At 44.6% G+C, this 18,418-nt stretch overlaps 1 protein-coding gene across 3 annotated transcripts in view; it reads left to right on the forward strand.

Annotated features, from left to right (window-relative positions):
• ARHGEF37 (Rho guanine nucleotide exchange factor 37) overlaps window positions 1-18,418 on the forward strand; it is a 246,029-nt gene that overhangs the window by 163,114 nt on the left and 64,497 nt on the right. For all 3 annotated transcript variants that reach the window (XM_085618185.1, XM_085618184.1, XM_085618186.1), the window contains exon 5: window positions 12,593-12,789. In XM_085618185.1, the coding sequence (XP_085474311.1) occupies window positions 12,593-12,789 (197 nt within the window). The remainder of the gene's footprint in view (window positions 1-12,592; window positions 12,790-18,418) is intronic.

Below are 18,418 nucleotides of genomic sequence, written 5' to 3' on the forward strand. Positions count from 1 at the left end.
TGGTGTGGTCATTACGTCAGGGCCTACTTTTTGCATGGATTAGCATGGAGGAATAGGGAAAGGCTATTGAGCAGTATTCCTACGGGCAGAATAGTAAAAGTATCGTGTTTGATATTGATGATTTCGTAATGGCGAACCCTCTCCGGTAGTGCAAGAGGTACCAACATTACGTGTGGGGAAAAGTCACTTTTGGAAAAATGGGCCTGTCAGCCTGCCTCCAAATTACATCCGGGTGCTAGGAGGACAGCTACATCTGTGCATTCCTGATTGGAAGCCATAAACTAGTGGCTCAAGGGACACTGCGTACCTCTGACACTGAGGGCCCTTTCTGGGATAATTACATGGGGGTGGAATTGGCACCTGCATTTCAAGCGGCAGGGTTTTGGCCCCACTAAAGATAGTGGTTAAACTTCCCAGGGTAGGATGGCAGACAGGACAAAAGTTGGAGTGGGTCTGTTCATTTCAAAGGTGGCCTCTTGAACTGATTGCATCTTCAAGGGCCAAAGTACAAGGTACTGACGCTGACTCGCGGCAATTGCATTCGCGCGCGTAGCGCTGTGGTGTAGATGCGCTCTGCTCATACCTACTCTAAACTGCTATTTTAAATTGCTACCCGTTTGTTTATCTGTGTTATTTTATTTTCTTATTCCCTGCTTTTAACCCTGGGAAGTTGGCCTCTTACCTGCATTTTAATCGTCGATGCACCGCTGCTTAGCGGGTCCTGTCACGGGGTATAGGAAGTGGGAGGGTTTCGGCCGCCATACTGTGAGTGGGACTGGTGGTGTCACTGCTTGGGCGCCATCTTGAGTGTCCCAGTGGTTGCTCCTTTCACGCGGACACCCTACATAAGGCGGTCAGCTTAGGGGTTAGCTGGACAAGGTACTGATGCTGACTCGCGGCAATTGCATTCGCGCGCGTTGCGCTGTGGTGTCGATGCGCTCTGCTCATACCTACTCTAAACTGCTATTTAAAAATTGCTACCCGTTTGTTTATCTGTGTTATTTTATTTTCTTATTCCCTGCTTTTAACCCTGGGGAGTTGGCCTCTTACCTGCATTTTAATCGTCGATGCACCGCTGCTTAGCGGGTCCTGTCACGGGGTATAGGAAGTGGGATGGTTTCAGCCGCCATACTGTGAGTGGGACTGGTGGTGTCACTGCTTGGGCGCCATCTTGAGTGTCCCAGTGGTTGCTCCTTTCACGCGGACACCCTACATAAGCCAGTCCATCAAGCGCGCAGCGGTGACGCGCAGCGGGTGCGCCTTCCCTGCGCCTGAGTCGTGCCAGAGTCCTGCCCGTCTGCGCTCGTCCGCGCTACGTCAGGGCTGCGACAGGGCTCTGTAACACTCGTTGTTGGTATTGTTTGAGTGCCTTCTTGTATCATGTATTCTAGAACTGCGTTGCTTAGTTTTTGTGATTCAATGGCTTGTACGCATACGTCGGTTTATCCCCTCTCTGGCCCTTTTCACTGTCCAGAGTGTTTATTTAGACTTCCATCTCCTGTGCCGATATCTGCATATAGGAAAGCCCCTTCAGGCTGCCTAGATAGTATTGTACTACCGGTAGTACACTCTCCGGCCCCTTTTAATTTCAAGGTTTGTTATCTCAACGTGAGGTCGTTGGTCAGACATCACTTGGATGTACATAGCTTACTTACGGAGGCGGCCCGACGTTTTGTTTATGTCAGAGACATGGCTGCACGAGGATGCCTCGGCAGCGGTCAACTTGGCTCTTCCCTCTGATTATACGATTTTTACTCATAATCGTAACTCGAGAGGTGGTGGTATTGCGGCCGCTATTAAATCCTGCTACTCATGCGTTTGGAAGGCTATGGACATAGCTGGATGCGAAAGTGCTCATTTTCGTATTTCGGTTAGTCCCCATTTTACCTTCTCTGGGCTAGTTATCTATCGGCCTCTGGGACCGGACGCTGCCTTTAGGTCAGCTCTTCCTGAAGCTGTTAGCACATTGGCCCTAAGTGCGGCTAACTTTAGTATCATTGGGGATTTTAATCTTCATTTTGATACCCCCCTTTCTTCAGCCGTTAAGAGTACTCTGGCCGATTTGGAAGCTCTCCAGCTTCTTCAGCGGGTTAATCTTTGCACGCATGTCGGTGGTCACACTCTGGACCCTATCTTTACCAATCTAACTATGGCCAAAGTGTTGCCTCCCAGGCCTATGGCCTGGACCGATCACTACCTTATAGAGTTGCACCTTACGATTAAGGACTCTCCTCATAGAGTTATTGCACCGGTGTCGTTTAGACGCCCATGGAGAAAGCTGATATTAGCTGACTTCCATCGACTTCTTGGCCAATATCCTCTCGGGCCACTTTTTGATGTAGAGTCGGGCTACGATCTTTTTTGTAAATGGCTGACTGGAGCCTTAGACCGCCTGATTCCAATTGCTGATAGCAAACGCCGTCATACTGAACCGAGTCCTTGGTATGATGACTCGCTTCGGCTCTTAAGGAAATCTTGCAAACAAGCTGAAAGAGCCTGGCGTAAGTCTTATCTACCTGACAGGAAAGCGTTGTATCGTGTCTGGACTAAAAAATACCATAGAGCGGTTTGTAAAGCTCGAGCTGCTTACTACTCTTGTGAATTCAACATTGGCACCAATCCTACTAAGCTAATATTTAAGGTGTTTAAGGATCTTACAGCTAGTAGAGCCCCAGCTGCTGAGATCTGCTCTGCCTCACACTGCGAGGATTTGGCTGCCTTTTTCGTGGAAAAGATGGAGGCTATTTATCGTTCCTTCCCTGCTCACTCTGTTTCTGCGGAGAAGCCAGATTCTGGCCCAACAACAACTCTGTCATTGAGTTCTTTTCCAGAACTTTCAGAGGTGGAGTTTAATACGATTGCGGCGAAAATCAAATCAGGCTCACCGAAGGATCCTCTTCGACCTGCCCAGTTTAGAGATTCAGCGTCATTTTGTTTTCCTCCTCTACGCAATCTTGTGAACTTATCCTTGATGTCTGGTTCTGTTCCTGTTAGTTGGAAACAAGCCCAGGTGATGCCTATTTTAAAAAAAACCTGCCCTCGATCCATTGAAACTGGAGAATTATCGCCCTATATCTCTCCTTCCGTGGGTCGCTAAATTAACTGAGGCCCATGTCAATGCTATTCTTTCCAACCATCTTCATTGTGCCAATATCTTAGACCCCTCACAGAACGGCTTCCGACCCGGCCATAGTACTGAGACTGCGCTGCTCTTCATGGTCGATCATTTGCGAAATGTGGTCAATTCTGGTCAAACGGCAGCACTGGTGCTTCTTGATCTCAGTGCCGCCTTTGACACTGTCTCCCACGCTATTTTATTACAGCGTTTGGGTGAGGCTGGTGTCGATAGCTTGGCACTCGAGTGGTTCCGATCGTTTTTATCTGGTCGTACGTTTAGGGTTGTTACTCCTCCTTTTCAATCTAAACCCTATCCTATTGCCCAGGGTGTACCACAAGGGTCGGCCCTGAGCCCCACACTCTTCAATCTTTATGTGCAGCCGTTGGCTGCTGTCGCCAAGCGCTGGAACGTTACTATGGTGTCCTATGCTGACGACACGCAGCTGGCGGTTGCATTAAGTGGGGCCTCCGACCTGGAAGCTGCTAACTTCCGTGAGGGAATCAGCTCAGTGGCCCGTTGGATGACAAATAATTGCCTGCAATTGAACGCTAAAAAAACCGAAGTGCTCATTGTCGGCAAGCAGAGTCATCTTTGGGGTGACCACTGGTGGCCATCTGAGATTGGTCCAACACCTCTTCTTGTAACCGAGGTTAAAAACCTTGGGATTTGGTTGGACTCTAGGCTCAGTTTTGTGTCCCATACTAAGAAAACTGCTGCCACATGTTTTGGGATTCTTCGTAGGCTTAGACCTATTTTTAAATTTTTTGATGCTCCAACCAGACAACTCATTGTACAAGCGACAATTTTGTCTAGGTTGGACTATGCGAGCTCTCTTTTATTGGGGGCCAATATGGCCGAACTTTCTAGACTTCAACGCGTTCAAAACGCTGCTGCCAGGGTTCTGGTTGGCTTACCGAGATTTTGTTCGGCCAAAAAAACCATTGCCAAACTTCATTGGCTCCCCGTTGCTCAGAGGATTAAGTTTAAGTCTCTCTGCCTTGTGTTTAAAATTTTGAAGCACTCTTCTCCTCAGATCCTGGAGCATTTTATTCTGCCTTACGTACCCTTACGCCCTCTCAGATCCTCAGGACTTCATCTGGCTATAGTCCCACGCTTTAAGAGGGCTAGAGCCGGCGGCCGCTCTTTTAGAGTTCTTGCTGCAAAACTCGAACTCTCTTCCTGTTCATATCCGCGCAATTAATGAACTTTTTGCCTTTAGGAAGGCCGTTAAAACCTTCCTCTTTCCTTTGGACTCTTAGTATTGTTGTGCTTGTGCTTTGATATCGCCTGTGTCCGGTATTTTGTCCTCATAGCGCTGGGACGCCCCTTTGCTGGGGCAGCTGTGCGCTCTACAAATCCGGATAACATAGCATAACAAAGTAGGTATAAATACAGAGACACTTTTGGATTTGGAACCATACTACCCTGGTTTGACGCTGGGGCATTGGCACGAGGGATGCTTAGGACAGGAAGTACTGCAACTGGATAATCCACAGATTTGTGGTGGTCTGGAGCTTGTCGTGCTCCAGGAAGGGGACTATCACGTGGTGGATTTTGCCTGGACATTGCTGGTCTACACCTAAGTGCCAACTGTCTTGGCACAAGTCCTGAAGTACTCTTCAAGTGCCATTTGTCCACGAGATCCCAGGGACACAAAGGATTTCACTGTTTTCATGCAATGGGTACGCTGGAAACTGGGACAAGGACCGCCTGACGTACACCATCATCAAGCTGTGCAGAGGAATGTGTTCATAAAGATCAGCAGCCACTTGACGTGCTGAGACGTGAGGAGTTCGAGGAGTGTGGGGGATGCTTGCAGAGTCCGAGGGATTTGTGCTTGCAACCAAGGGGACCTGTGCTAGCTTGTGCTCCAGAGCGTCTGATGTCTGAGGGGTGTTGGGGGGAACCTTAGCCGGAGATGAGACTGTCTTCGACTTCCAGATCGGGAGGATGACAGTGCCTGTCTGAGGTCGTTAGCTCCCTCTCCCTGGACCCACACCATGAGGTACTTTGTTGTGGAGAACAATGTGACAAAGCATGAAGGGTTTTGTGTGCCTTGTGGGCACTTGCAGCTCACTGTTGGGGGCTACGGCAGTTCACACCTCCTCCCGAGGGGAAACCTTTCTCCATATTTGGAAGCGTGCCTGCTTCCTGGATCACAATCTTTTGTCTGCGGGGGATCGCAATCCTGCACTCGTGCCGGTGCTGTCGGGCACATGGAGGTCTAATCCGGATGGATGAAACTAAGTAACTATTTCTCTCTATGTTAGGTGGTTCCGACTTTCTATTCAATGGGGTGCCGACAGGGGCAACATGTATCGTTGGCTGGTATAGTTGAATGATTGAGGGGCTGGGGCACCAGGCATAGTCAAAAACCTGTGACTGTTTGACCTTTCTGTGAATTGGAAAGTTCAGCAATTACATATAACTTTAAAGTGTATATAGAATGTGTATCTGGTTTGGATTTCAATGGGGAAATTTGACAATTGCATTTAACTATAAAATGTATATACAATGTATCTCATTTTGTTTTAATTGTGTCTGTAATACAAAGACAAGTGTTTTATACATACGGTGTGGGGTCTCTTTGTAGTGTATGCAGTGTGTTGCGAGGGTGGTGCTGTGCCAGAAGTGTACATTTGGGCCTTGAGGATAAGCCTGACTGCTGGGTGCCAAGCTAGCTAAGGGTGAGCAGAGGTTATGAGACACGTGTATCGTACTCATCCAGTCTAGAGTAGTGGATTCGGACTGGCTTCTATGCGTCCCTACCACCCGGAAACAGCTGGGTCTAACAATGATAATAACCTGCAGGGGAAGATGAAAACCCGTTGACAAACCAAAATATATTACAACTAAGGCGTGCAATAAGGCTAACTTAAGTTAAGCATTTTAATGTGCACTTCGAATACATGATTATACATGCACATATAACTTTAAGAATAAATGTAAAATGTGAGTAAATAAGTACATATTTACATATGCATATGCCACTTTCAACATATATGCAATATACCGTGAAACGTAAGAGCTAAATGTAAATGAGACTTACAACTCTTCATGTTTAAATGGAACATTAGTGCACATGTATATAAATCTCTAGTTTCTACACTGAATACATTTCAGTAAAACCTTTGAATGTTTCATACACTTTAATAAAGCTTAGGCACACAGTGAATATAATGTCAAGTGCACGTATATAGTCTGCACTTCTGTAAAGTATGAGGGTGGAGTCTATACGCTGCTTCAACATCACCCTTCTATTCAACGAGAATCTGCCCCATGAATTTGCCTCAACAATCCAGAAGTGAAATTGTGTGCAGGTTGCTGTCCGGTCACAACAGTGACTTTTGGGCCAATTGATATATCTAATCTCTGGGACAAAGGAGGGTGGCTAAAAATAAATGAGGCTCTGCTCACTTGTTATGAAGCGACTTAACCTCCTCCCTCCCCACCCCCTGCTCTTGCACACTTTTGGTCATCACGTATGACATAAAACACTATTCCATATTTAGAGTTTGGCAGACAGGGTACATCACAAACATAATGGAGTAGCCTTTCCTACTTACCATCAGTCTGCCCACCTCATAGCAGACATTCATCTTTCCGTAATTTGAGTCACGATTTGCTCCATCACCAGAATCCTTCCTTTGATGGAGTAAGGGCATTACACCCTCACTCTATTTAGGTGGAACAATGTGAGGTCCTTGTTTTCTGTATATGGAGAACAGAAAAAACAATAAGTGACCCCCATACCCACTACAAGCAAACCCTGGCAGTGGGGGTTATTAGTTATTTGTTTTTCAATAACAAACTCTCACTTTGGAAGTTTGTCTTTGAAAAACAAAAACTTTGTCAAAGTTTGTTGAACAGCCCTCAAAACTGACAGTGCCTGCCCGCCAAACATTTTGTACCTTGACAGTAACTGCCATGATGGCGGTCGATATCAGGGTACAGATATCAACACTGAGGCACTGGTGATCTAACTTTGACCTTAAAGAAGCACATGACATACACACACTCCTCACTCGAAACCATTCCCCATGGAGTAGTGTACCATCAATGATGCAGCAAGTGCAGCGGAACCGGAGTCCAAGGTTCTGAGGTGTCCACGGCACGAAAACGTGAACTCTTGTTTCTTACTCTCATAAAAAGGGTTGGTGCCCACATCCGTGCTTGGGTTGGGACACCCTTGCAACGCCTTTATTTCAGATACACTTTGTGCCATGTAAATGCAATTTTTTTTTTTTCCATCCAAAAAAAACTTTATTCGACAATTAAGTCATAAAAGTAATATATAAAAATCATTTACAAAAATGCAAACTAAAATACAAAAAATCATTACAGATTTATATAAATACCTAAAATATGATTAAGCTCTATACATGTTAAATGAGCCAATATCTTTAAAATCAAGTATAAAACAATTTTCAGATTTGTACAGCAATATGCCACCATCCCTTAGTTTAAGTAACAATGCAGCAATGCATCCTAAAATGAAAATTTTTTGTTTGATCAGGGGCTATGCATATTCAGTGGGCACTTTTGGGGCTTATCAGTTTTGTCCGGATTACCCAAGCCCACTTTATAAATTTTGCCAGGGCTATTGCAATTGCCGGGCTTGGATCAGAACACAAAATTCGCATAGCCTCTTCATGCCTTCGAGTTCCAATCAGGCGACAAATAGGTATTACCCATTTCTTCCATGGTAAATTGTAAAGGGGGCAAAAAAACATAAAATGGCTCAAAGATTCACTCTTGTCCCTGCACTTTGGGCATTTATCGTGAGACGCTCCAGCCCATTTAATTGTAAATGATAGGATCGGAAGCGTACCTGCCCTAAATTGGAAATAGAGCTTACGATCATATGGTTTCTCAATCAGGCCCCAATACAATTCCAATTTTGGGTAAACCTTGAATTCCAAAAATCTGCCTGTAAGGTGGGACGAACACCCTTTAAAAGTTAAGTCAGAACAGATCAGTTCCCAATATTTGGTCTTCATGGTTTTTTTTTAAGGGAAAACCGCATTTTGAGGATCTTCCCATAAGTCCCCCATTCCCAATCTATCTAAGAGCGATCTTATTGACCTCAACCAATATATCTTATGAGAGGAATCCTTTTCCATGATTTCCTTCAAACCCAAGGCATAATGCTTGAGCTCCTCGGTAGTCCATACCCTGCGCCAATACTGCAGTGGACGTAAATAAGCTGTATCTTGGAGAATTTTCAAACCAAGATCCCAGAATAGTGGTATCAGGGGGGTACTTTGTGGGACACCAGTGGCTTTCCGAATAAACTCATTTTCCACTAGTGTCAGGCGTTTTAAATTTTCAAACCCCCATAGCTCAGACCCATAAAGGGCCGAGCTAAGAATCTTCATCCTATAGATCTCGAGGAATGGTCTGATTGGTTGAGTCTGTGAAGTTTTGAATCTTTTTAAAAGGAAACCTGCCTGTTGCTGGTACTTCAATATAGCCAAATCTATTTAGCTTTTCCAGCACATATCCTTCTGCACCGTGACCCCCCGATAGGTAAATGCGTCGACCTGCTCTAATGGGGAGCCATTCATAAGGATGGTTCCTCTGAAAGATTTATAAGACTTACACGGTTTAGGTCCATTAAGGACCATAAACTTTGTCTTGGCAACATTTATTTCTAGGCCACGCAGCAAGCAGAATTCTTCAAAGCGCCGGAGGGTCAGCTGGAGACCACTAGGTGTTTTTGAGATTAACAGAGTATCGTCCGCGAACATGAGGACCGGGACACGATTACCAACCATGGCCGGGGCATCCATGGGGACCCGGGAGAGGAAATCAGCAACCCCGTTCACGAAGAGCGAGAACAGGGTCAGTGCCAAGACACAGCCCTGCCGCACTCCCCGCTCAACGGGGAAAGCATCCGTAACCTCCCCCTGTCGTCCCCACCGCATCCGGGCAAAATTGTCCTCATGTAAGCGGATGACCAATGTCAACAACTCAGGGGCTATCCCCAGCCCCTCCAGTACCCGCCACAGCTTGCCGCACGGGACCAAGTCAAAAGCCGCCCGCAGGTCGACGAATACTGCATACAAAACCCCTTTTTCCAGAATCACTGTCCTCCAATAGAGGACCATGAACCTGAAAACCTGGTCTACAGTGCTAGTCTTGGGACGAAAACCGGCCTGGAGAGGACTCAATATATTACTATCCTCCATCCAGGTCTGGATTTTTCCCAAGACCAGACGGCCCATAATTTTTTGAATAGAATCAATCAAACTAATGGGCCTATAATTACATGCTAATGTTTTGTCCCCTTTTTTGTATACGGGCACAATTTCAGCACCTTTCCAGGACTGAGGGACAGCCATCCCTTGGGCTATAGCATTAGCTAAATAGACAATGTATACCCGCCATCTTTGCCTATCATTCGTAAAAAAGTCAGCTGGGATGCAGTCCATGCCTGGGGCGCGTCCCTGGGTTACTAGATCAAGCGCCCTATCGACCTCCTCAACACTAAAAACGGATTTGTTATAAAACATCATGTCCTGATGGAGCTCACTATCGTCCTCTGCTCCTTTTGCATATTGTGGCTTGAAGTAATCAACCCAAGAACTCTGGGCGACGTAGTTATGCGGGCCGTCAGTGATCTCACCCCTTTTCCATTTAAAATTTTGGATGGTAAATGCAATTATAATAGAATAGATCTGAAACAATGAAATAATATCAGTGCCCATAAACGAGAAAAAAACAGAGGAAGTTACATCTCGACGCTGACAATCGAAATATGAGACAACTACCTTGTAGTATTTCCCACAGCAAAACAGTATATTTTAGAATAAAATGGCTAATATGTATAACAGTGAATCAAGTGATTAAGACCATATACATTCTTATCACTCGACAACAATTGCACAACAGGCCTCCATCTCACTTGACCTTTGTGACAACCTAATGGTTTTCCTTCCCAACTGAGTTAGTAATAAAAGCGAGGGAATAAAGGCGATTGCTAAACCCTGTCGCCACTCCCTTTTGCATCGCAGCTGCTTTGCTCTGGGAAAAAGACATATATCGCACACATAACAGGTCTGATTTTTTCCAAATGTTTTACAGATTCTGGTAATGTAGCGCAAGGACTCTGGACTTGAGTCACAAGGTGGTTAGAAACTGGTAATAAAATGTCAGATATTTACAGGAAGTAGAAACGGTCAATGTTTGATCGCTAGGTTTTCCTCTGTATGAAAATAAGTAAACCAATATTTTTAATAGCTCCCACCATCTCTCTTTTTTCCAACCTCCTTCTTTCACCCACCTCTTTTGCCACTCTTCCCTTATCCCCTCGCATCATTCCCATATTTCACACCTTCTCCTCTTCTGCACCATCCGACTCTCTCTCTCTCTCTCTCTCTCTCTCTCTCAGTCCCCATCCACTTTCCTCTCACCTCCTCTGCTCTCTCACCTCTTTTGCCTCTCACACTCTTAACCTTTTCTCCAACACCTTTACTTACACACTTCTCAACTCTTTCCCTTTTCTCCAACACCCATTTCTTTTTTGGACACCTCTCCTCGCCCCCCTCCAAAATTACACCATAATGCCTTTCCTTTCCCTCTCCCATCCCTCTACCTCTCCCCCCACCTCCACCTCCCTCTACCCTACCCTCCCAGGTTTGCATTTCATGTAATTATCATGGATTTCCTTTATGGGTCAACAGTGTCCCAGCTGCAACCTCTGCTTTGCCTATTGTGACCCCTGGAATTGCCTTTGTGACTGTTGGCCTCAGGGGTGGTAAGGGCAATGCCAATAACTGAAGTTGAGATGTGCACTGTCTACTTTCTGCAGCTCAGGCTGTGTACTGAGGCATTTAGCTCTTTGCTCGGTAAACCAAAACGTGCAAAGCAGTGCAATGTGTACTCTGTTGAATAAAAAAAACACACATTTTGAAACCAGATTTTTGTCGAATTTTATGATTGTGATACTGTAGAAAATTATGTGTTTGAATAAAACCTCACCGATGTAGTGCTAGTGTAGTGAGTGATAATGAATTACAAGCGGCGCTAATCAAAATGTATTAACAATGTCAAGGAACAATTTATGTTAATAACATCGTTCATTTTGGTCGACACAAAGAAAACAAGATGAACAAAACCAATACAGTTTTTAGAATCTTTTTGTATATCTTTCTCTAATTTTCCTATGCATTTTATGTTTAAAGTATATACTAGGACAACTATTACAAGATAACAGTTTGAGGTCTACATAATTTGGTTAACCAGTGTTATTTTGTGATTTATTGGCACTATATTTTCCTCTTCCAACAAACACATACTTTTTCATGCAATAACAAATAGAAGTGTGTAATGTCCCTATTAAAACGTACGTGGTATAAAAAATAGACATTTATCTGTGTCACTTGTGTTCTCATACAATTGTGCGTGTAGGAGTCTCTGCAACACTATTTATTATTATTGTGATGTAATTGGGATTAAGGTCATGTGACAACAGTTCTTGGGATTATTCAGTGTCAAATATTATATAACATCATTTCCTGTCATGTCATCGGGTCAAAAAGAGGTTATGTGATGTCACTTCAAATTAATCCACATGGTAATTATGAATAATTTTGCTGCAACTGTGCTTAGTTACACAAAAACATATGACAGTTTTGCACATTATCTGGAGACATATTTCTCTGAAGATAGAAAGGAAAATGGCAATAATATGATGGTCAGCATATCCTAAACGATAATGCATACCTATTATATATCACCAATAATTAGCTCTCACTCTGCACCAAATTCCAGCTGATAATGAGGTCTTTAGACCATCATTATGAGTGGCCTCTTAAGCCTGATGGTGCCGGTATCAGCAGTTACATGCCCCATCATAGTTCTAAGATGCATGATGAATGAATGTAATATGGATTTGTATAGCACAGCTTATCACCCGTAAGGCCATCCAGATGTGGTCCATAGGCAGGGGGAGATTAAGTGATTTGCCCAGAAACACAGGATGCTGAGCCGACGTCGAGACTCAAATCCTGGAGCCACAGTTCCGAAGTCGGCAGCTCTGGCTGTTAGACCATGTTTCTATGTATTTTTTTATTTTCAAATAAAGATTATAGCTGCAAAAATCTAGGTGGGGGCGATTAAAGGAAGAATTAAATTGCACCAGTAATTGTTCATTTTTAAGGGGACCCTCAGGGTCTCATATATAGTGCCATGATCTTTGTCCACCCTCTGAGGTATAAATACTCCAGCTATTAATATCTCAGACTATGGAGAAAATCCTGGCCATATTCTGGGCCTACAGTTTGCATGCACAGAACCCTGTTGCAGATTGTTTAGCTCACTGAGATATACTAGTAACATGAAATACCACAGCATGGTATTACACAAGATAACATCGCAAAATAATACCACAGACCATAACATTTGCAAACCCCTCTCCACCTCTTAATTTAGTGCCAGGATTATCTCACTAATGCGTCCTTTTGTCCACAGACCAACAGCGGTCCCAGATCTCAGCTTCCTGCTTGTGAAGCCTGTACAACGAATCACCAAATATCCCCTGCTATTGAAGAAGATTCTGGAGAATGTTCCCAACTTCGACCGGGCCTACAGCATTCTGAGAGAAGCAACCACCGCCATGGAGGAAGTGAACTGCCGCATCAACGAGTACAAGCGGAACAAGGAAGTCGGTGAGTTGGGGACTGTCTGCTAGGAATATTTGGGGTAGAAATAGCCTGATGGGGTCTATGGAAAGGTCATTTGTACAGCATGTATTTTCAGGCTGTCATGGGCCACCTTTAACTGACTGAGCCCCTCCTCCAACCAACTGCAGACACCAGCCTGTGAACTCCTCTCCAAGTTCCTCAAAGGCCATTCCACCTCTGCACTTCTATCTGTCTATGGCAGGCCTCCATTTTCTATTACCTATATGTCCAAACTGCAGTGCAAATATAGCTCAGACAAGATATCCACCATTTTCTACAGTTCCAGTATAGTGATCCTCACACAGCTATGGCAATGCAACTCAATCCTGACCTGGAAGTCCTCTCACTGTAGGAGTAAAACAGTCAGCAGTCATCTTAGGAGCCCAGTTCAAAAACACCTATCCCATCTCACCTGAGTATTGAAGACATTTAGCTGAGGTTTACTGCACAGTGCACACCTTCATCTGGCTTGCACTATAGAACATCTAGTTGAACTCTGGGTGTTTTCTGACCTCTCCTCCACCATCCGCACCCTCCCAGTGCTATCACGATGAAAGTGTAATATTATTTACCCTAGAGCTCGCCTTGTACAAAGTCAAAAAGAGCCCCCTTGAATGCAAATGGGCAAATTTACCTTGCAAAATAACAAAATGCCAAGAAGACCTACTATTCAACCCTCCTCGTCTGCTCCCCCATGCTCCTCTTGCACATCTCAGAATTCAGAAGCAACTCTGAGTAAATGTATCTGAAGAACCAGGGGACTCTCTGGACAATCGTTTTAAGGACAATGACTCTGCTTCGCTCATTTTCCAGCTCTGTATGACCCAAGCTAGACATGTTCACACAGTCACACCCACTGGCTTCTAAAATAACATCATCTACTGCTGAAAGTCTGGATCCCCAGCAGATCCTTGTCAACTCCTCTACTCCCGCTCTCACAGAAATCCTGCACTTTCCCACTTTACTCTGCCACTGACCAGAATGATCCTTAATGTATCATTTCACTATGGGATTTTTTTTACAAGGTCCTCAAAGTTTACTCCATCAAAATTCTCCGGAAGAACCTAGGACTCAGCAATTACTTTTACACGGAGAGGTGATCAAGGGAAAGGTTGCAATTAGACTCATCATCAACGGATCTTTTAAGTCCAAGCTTATCAAAATAGCAAATCATTTTCAACTCACGGAGTTGCTCATGAACAAGACTCTCCTCGTCAATGCCCAGGTCCGTGTCAACTGCGCAGGACAGAATGAAATCTTCTGGTCACCTGGCAGTGAGTTGAAGTTCCGACACATGGGAATGAAACGGCTGCGGTTATGTTCCTAGACTTTGAACATTGCACAGCACTGATCCAATAGCGTCGTCCCACCTTTATCCACCATCTCATTATCATGGGTGTCACTGCTTATGACGTTGATCTGGATCTCGATGTGCCTTTCAGAGTGGGTGCACACAGCTTTTCTTGACTCCAATATCTCCATTCTCCTACCCAGTCTTTTTATCAGCCCTATTTACTCCATATCCAGTCATATGCTCTTGAACGCTGCAGTTATGCTGATGACGCTCAGATCATCCTAAAATTAAAAAACTCACCTGATTCCATACTTGCATATCGGAGCTTAACTCCTTGCAAATGGCAACTGTATGATCAAGAACCACCTGAGACTGAATGCCTACAAAGAGGGAAAACTTTAACCAGGTAGCTGTCCACACCCAAAACCTACCCCCCAAATACAAAGATAGACTCTTTATCTATCCCAACCAACTTTTTAAGGAACCTGGGGAGGCAGACTGGGTTCAGGCCTACACTTGGCACCTCACTCTGCTCAGTGGTAAGTCGTCCTTTCACCTTCGGAGATTCCTAAAACAAATCTTTACCCTGCTGGAATCCCTGCACGGAGTGCAAGTCACTGCAGAACTTATGCACTGGCACCAGCGGCAGCTCCTTCGCTATGGCAGAGGAGCGTGGCCCCCCTGCCAGTAGCCAAAAAAATAAAAAATAAAACAATAATAAATGCTTGTTTATTATTGTTTTATTTTTGCTGTCGGAACCGAGGCTTGGCGGTGAGGGCAGAGATGACAGGCTGGTTGAGGAGAGTTTTGCACTGTAATCAGTACACATGAAGGTTTGGCTGGCCATCTCGGGATGGCCAAACCGTCAGGAGCACTGAAGCATTCTCCAACCCCAGCTGAGTTGCTGGGTTGGAGAGAGCAGGCACAGTTTCCCAGTCTACCTGGGAGTGCAAATCCACGGTTCTCAGGCCATTCCAGACGCTGCTTTCATGCAGTGTCAGAATTGGTCGCAGGGGATTCTAGGAGCCTGTTCCTGCAACACACAGAGCCAGATCGGAGCGTGGATTCAGGTATTTTTATTTTTATTATATTATTTTTATAATTTTATTTGTATTTTGCTGTCCATCCCCGGTTCCCCCTCACCTCACCACTTTGCCCAGATGCCAGCCGCTACTGACTGGCACACCAGAATATGTACTCTACAAGCTCTAAAGGGGGCTCAACAGGGCTTTAGTACTCTTCCTGCTCCTTCAAGCGTGGAGTTTGGACCCACATTTAATCAAACTTACAAGCACTCCTCTGGCTCCGGCCGCTCAGTGAATCTTACGTATTTCTACCTCTATTTCTCATCACGCACTCCAAGGAATCAATCCAGTGTTCATACAATTGAGGCTGCGTTACCAGCTCACCCTTTGTTTATCATGTCACCTCCCTCCTCATTTTACATACGTTTCCCATAATCTTACACCTTTGCCAACTAGGCACCCTTAGGGATCCATACCCTCTGACTTCTCTATTATAAATCTCAAAATTGTGGGAAAATAAGTTGCAAATAATGTTCCTCCCCTCTTTTGTGTTCTCTGTTGCTTCTCGCGAGGTTTGTGGTATACAAATACCCTTGCATTTACACATACATGCATACATGCATACATACAGTTACCAGCACAGGAGGAGCACCTCCACAGATGCCTAACTCTTGAGTTGGGATTCCTTTGTACTACAAATCTCACCTAGTGACCACCTCATTCCCGGTCCAGACAGCAAAACTGTCGAATTCCTCCGCAGTTTACAGCCAGAAAAATCCCGATCTTACATTACATAGAACTCTTACTTATTCCTGGAGTTGTGCCTGTCAATCCTTAACACTAAATACACCAGCCCACCAGTGACCTTAGGCGACTTCTGAAAGCTGTTATGAAATGTGCACAATCAATAACATTGTAATACACATGTATGCCTTGACAGAAACCACTGTAACTGAGGTCCTGCCAATGCTAGAAATGTCCGCTGTGACTGTGGCCATCTCTAAGTTTGCCAGACATGCACTCACTCTGTCAGGGTGACGGAGTAATTTACTTCATCGCCCTGATGAGGTTAACCCCGCCCGCCAAGATTTAGATGAGGCCCTACATTTCCTTTGTAAGTCATTAACTTAAAAAGCATACACAGCAAAGTATTGCACAAAGCTACTTTTGACAAAGGGGACTATTTTTGTTGCACCTTAAGGAAATCTATATGCTATGTGCACGAGTGTCCTTTATATTGTGAACAAAAAAAATCTTAAACCCAAAAACATGTCATGATAGCAAAATAAAACAAATTACCCTGAAAGGGTCCATTAGAGAATAGCACTGTGTCTTTTGGACCAGCTATGGCATCCAGACACCATGAACTTCATAAACAAAATTGTTTATAAACCATCAATAGAAATGTTGTCATGTCAGGAGCAGACATCGGGTCAGTTACAAGCTACGTGTCTTGTTGCATCTGCAGTCTAAGAAAAGGCTCAATCACCAAAACTTAATAGGAACACAGATGTAGCAATATAACCATTCGTAAAATGTCATTGTATACACAGACAGCCCATCGAAGCATTGGGGGCTGAACCGCTGACCCAAAGCCCACTCTCTATATCTGTACTTCCTGTTATTGTACCTATTTAAATACTTTGATGGCATGCAGTTTTCTTGACAGTGAATGCTGTATGTAACCAGACCTAAAAATTAATGCAATGGTTTTGTGCATCCGGAAAATGAGTTGATCTGTGTTTCAATAGCTAGTACCCGGTTCTCATATATGAGGGTGCCGCTCCAATCCATTGTTTTCAAATTTAAAAGGAAAGTCAAATGTAGTGGTTACTTGCCATTTCCACCAGCAACTTCCACAAACCCCGAAACACTCATACACAACACACGAGACGTAGCTGTGCCTATGTAACATAAAATCATTGAGACCCCCCTGCAGAATGTGAAGAGGGCCCCCTGAGTCTCTCATATATCACAGATATTTATTTGCCTCAGGGTGAGCCCCTCTGAGTGGGGTTGGGGCTCCTGAATGTAAACTGGAGGGGCGGCTGAGACCTGTGTTATGCCCCTGAATGCACCTCTTGCTGGCCTCCGCACCCTACTGCTAAACAGCTGTGGCCACACACTATAGAAAACGTATGGCCTGATTACGAATGGGTCAGTTAGTTCCGACCTATACGTAAACCCCTGTTCATGCATGGGTTGAAAAGACATGTTTTCTTTTATTTAACACCTACGATAATTATTTGATGCGTTAAATACCTCAAGGCTCATTCAATTTTGGCAGGTCAACCCTACCGAAACTTAACAGGGAAAAGTTTACGCCATTTACCGTACCATGCGGATTTTGGTGCGTTAAACACCAAAATCCGCATGTTATTCCCCAAAAACTCACAATAGGTTTTATTTATCGCACCCAATAAATAACATACCCTGTGGTATTGCTATCGATCAGGTTCGCTAAATTGCAGCTGCACTCGTAATCAGAGCCCTAGCATCCTAACTTGCTGACACATACTTTAGTGCCTGAAAACAATTATGTAGTGTAAGAAGACTCCAGGCAGGTGTTTCTGCTCATGGCCATCAATAGTTAATAAACGTTCAACTAGGCCTTCCTTCCAGCCACGCCTCAGCTTCAGAGCAAACAGTCTGACAATCTGCTATCAGTCAATTAGCCACGTGTTCGAACTTCATTCGTTTTGCCTTCAGCAGGATCCTTCCAAGAGACTGAATATCCACTATGTACAGAGATCACTAAGTGGAAGGAACAGAACGGGACTTTAGTGGTGGCAAATTGGAAGAATACCTAATTTTACCTCTCCCCTCCCCTCCCCTTTCCTTGTGCAGGTGCAGGTCCTCCACTTGTAATTCCTACACAATTTCATCAACACAATTACCACAACACCACCACAAGGATGTAACAATTTCTCTCACTTGGGACCTTCACAGGAATGCCTACCCTTTCCCCACCACTCCCCAGCTGAGGAACAAACTCCATCAAGACTTAATATGCACCTTAATACCTCCCACTGGGGAAGAAACTCAGAAAACCGCTGCACCACAATAAGGGTTAATGGCTATAATTTACATCAGCGTGTTGGTCAACGCGCTTGTAGCATGCTGTTTTAGCTTAGCATGAGTTAACCCCAAGAGTCACAGCTAGAATTACAGAACCCATTGAGGTGTTTTGCAGTTTACTCCATTGCCGTCCATAGGACACGCCACATGGGCAATTGTTTGAGGTTTGAGGTACACCTTTCGGCTCCGCTGATGACTGTACATGTTGCTATGATCA

This window comes from Triturus cristatus, chromosome 7 (genome assembly GCF_964204655.1).
Source record: "Triturus cristatus chromosome 7, aTriCri1.1, whole genome shotgun sequence".
Taxonomy (NCBI): Eukaryota; Metazoa; Chordata; class Amphibia; order Caudata; family Salamandridae; genus Triturus; species Triturus cristatus.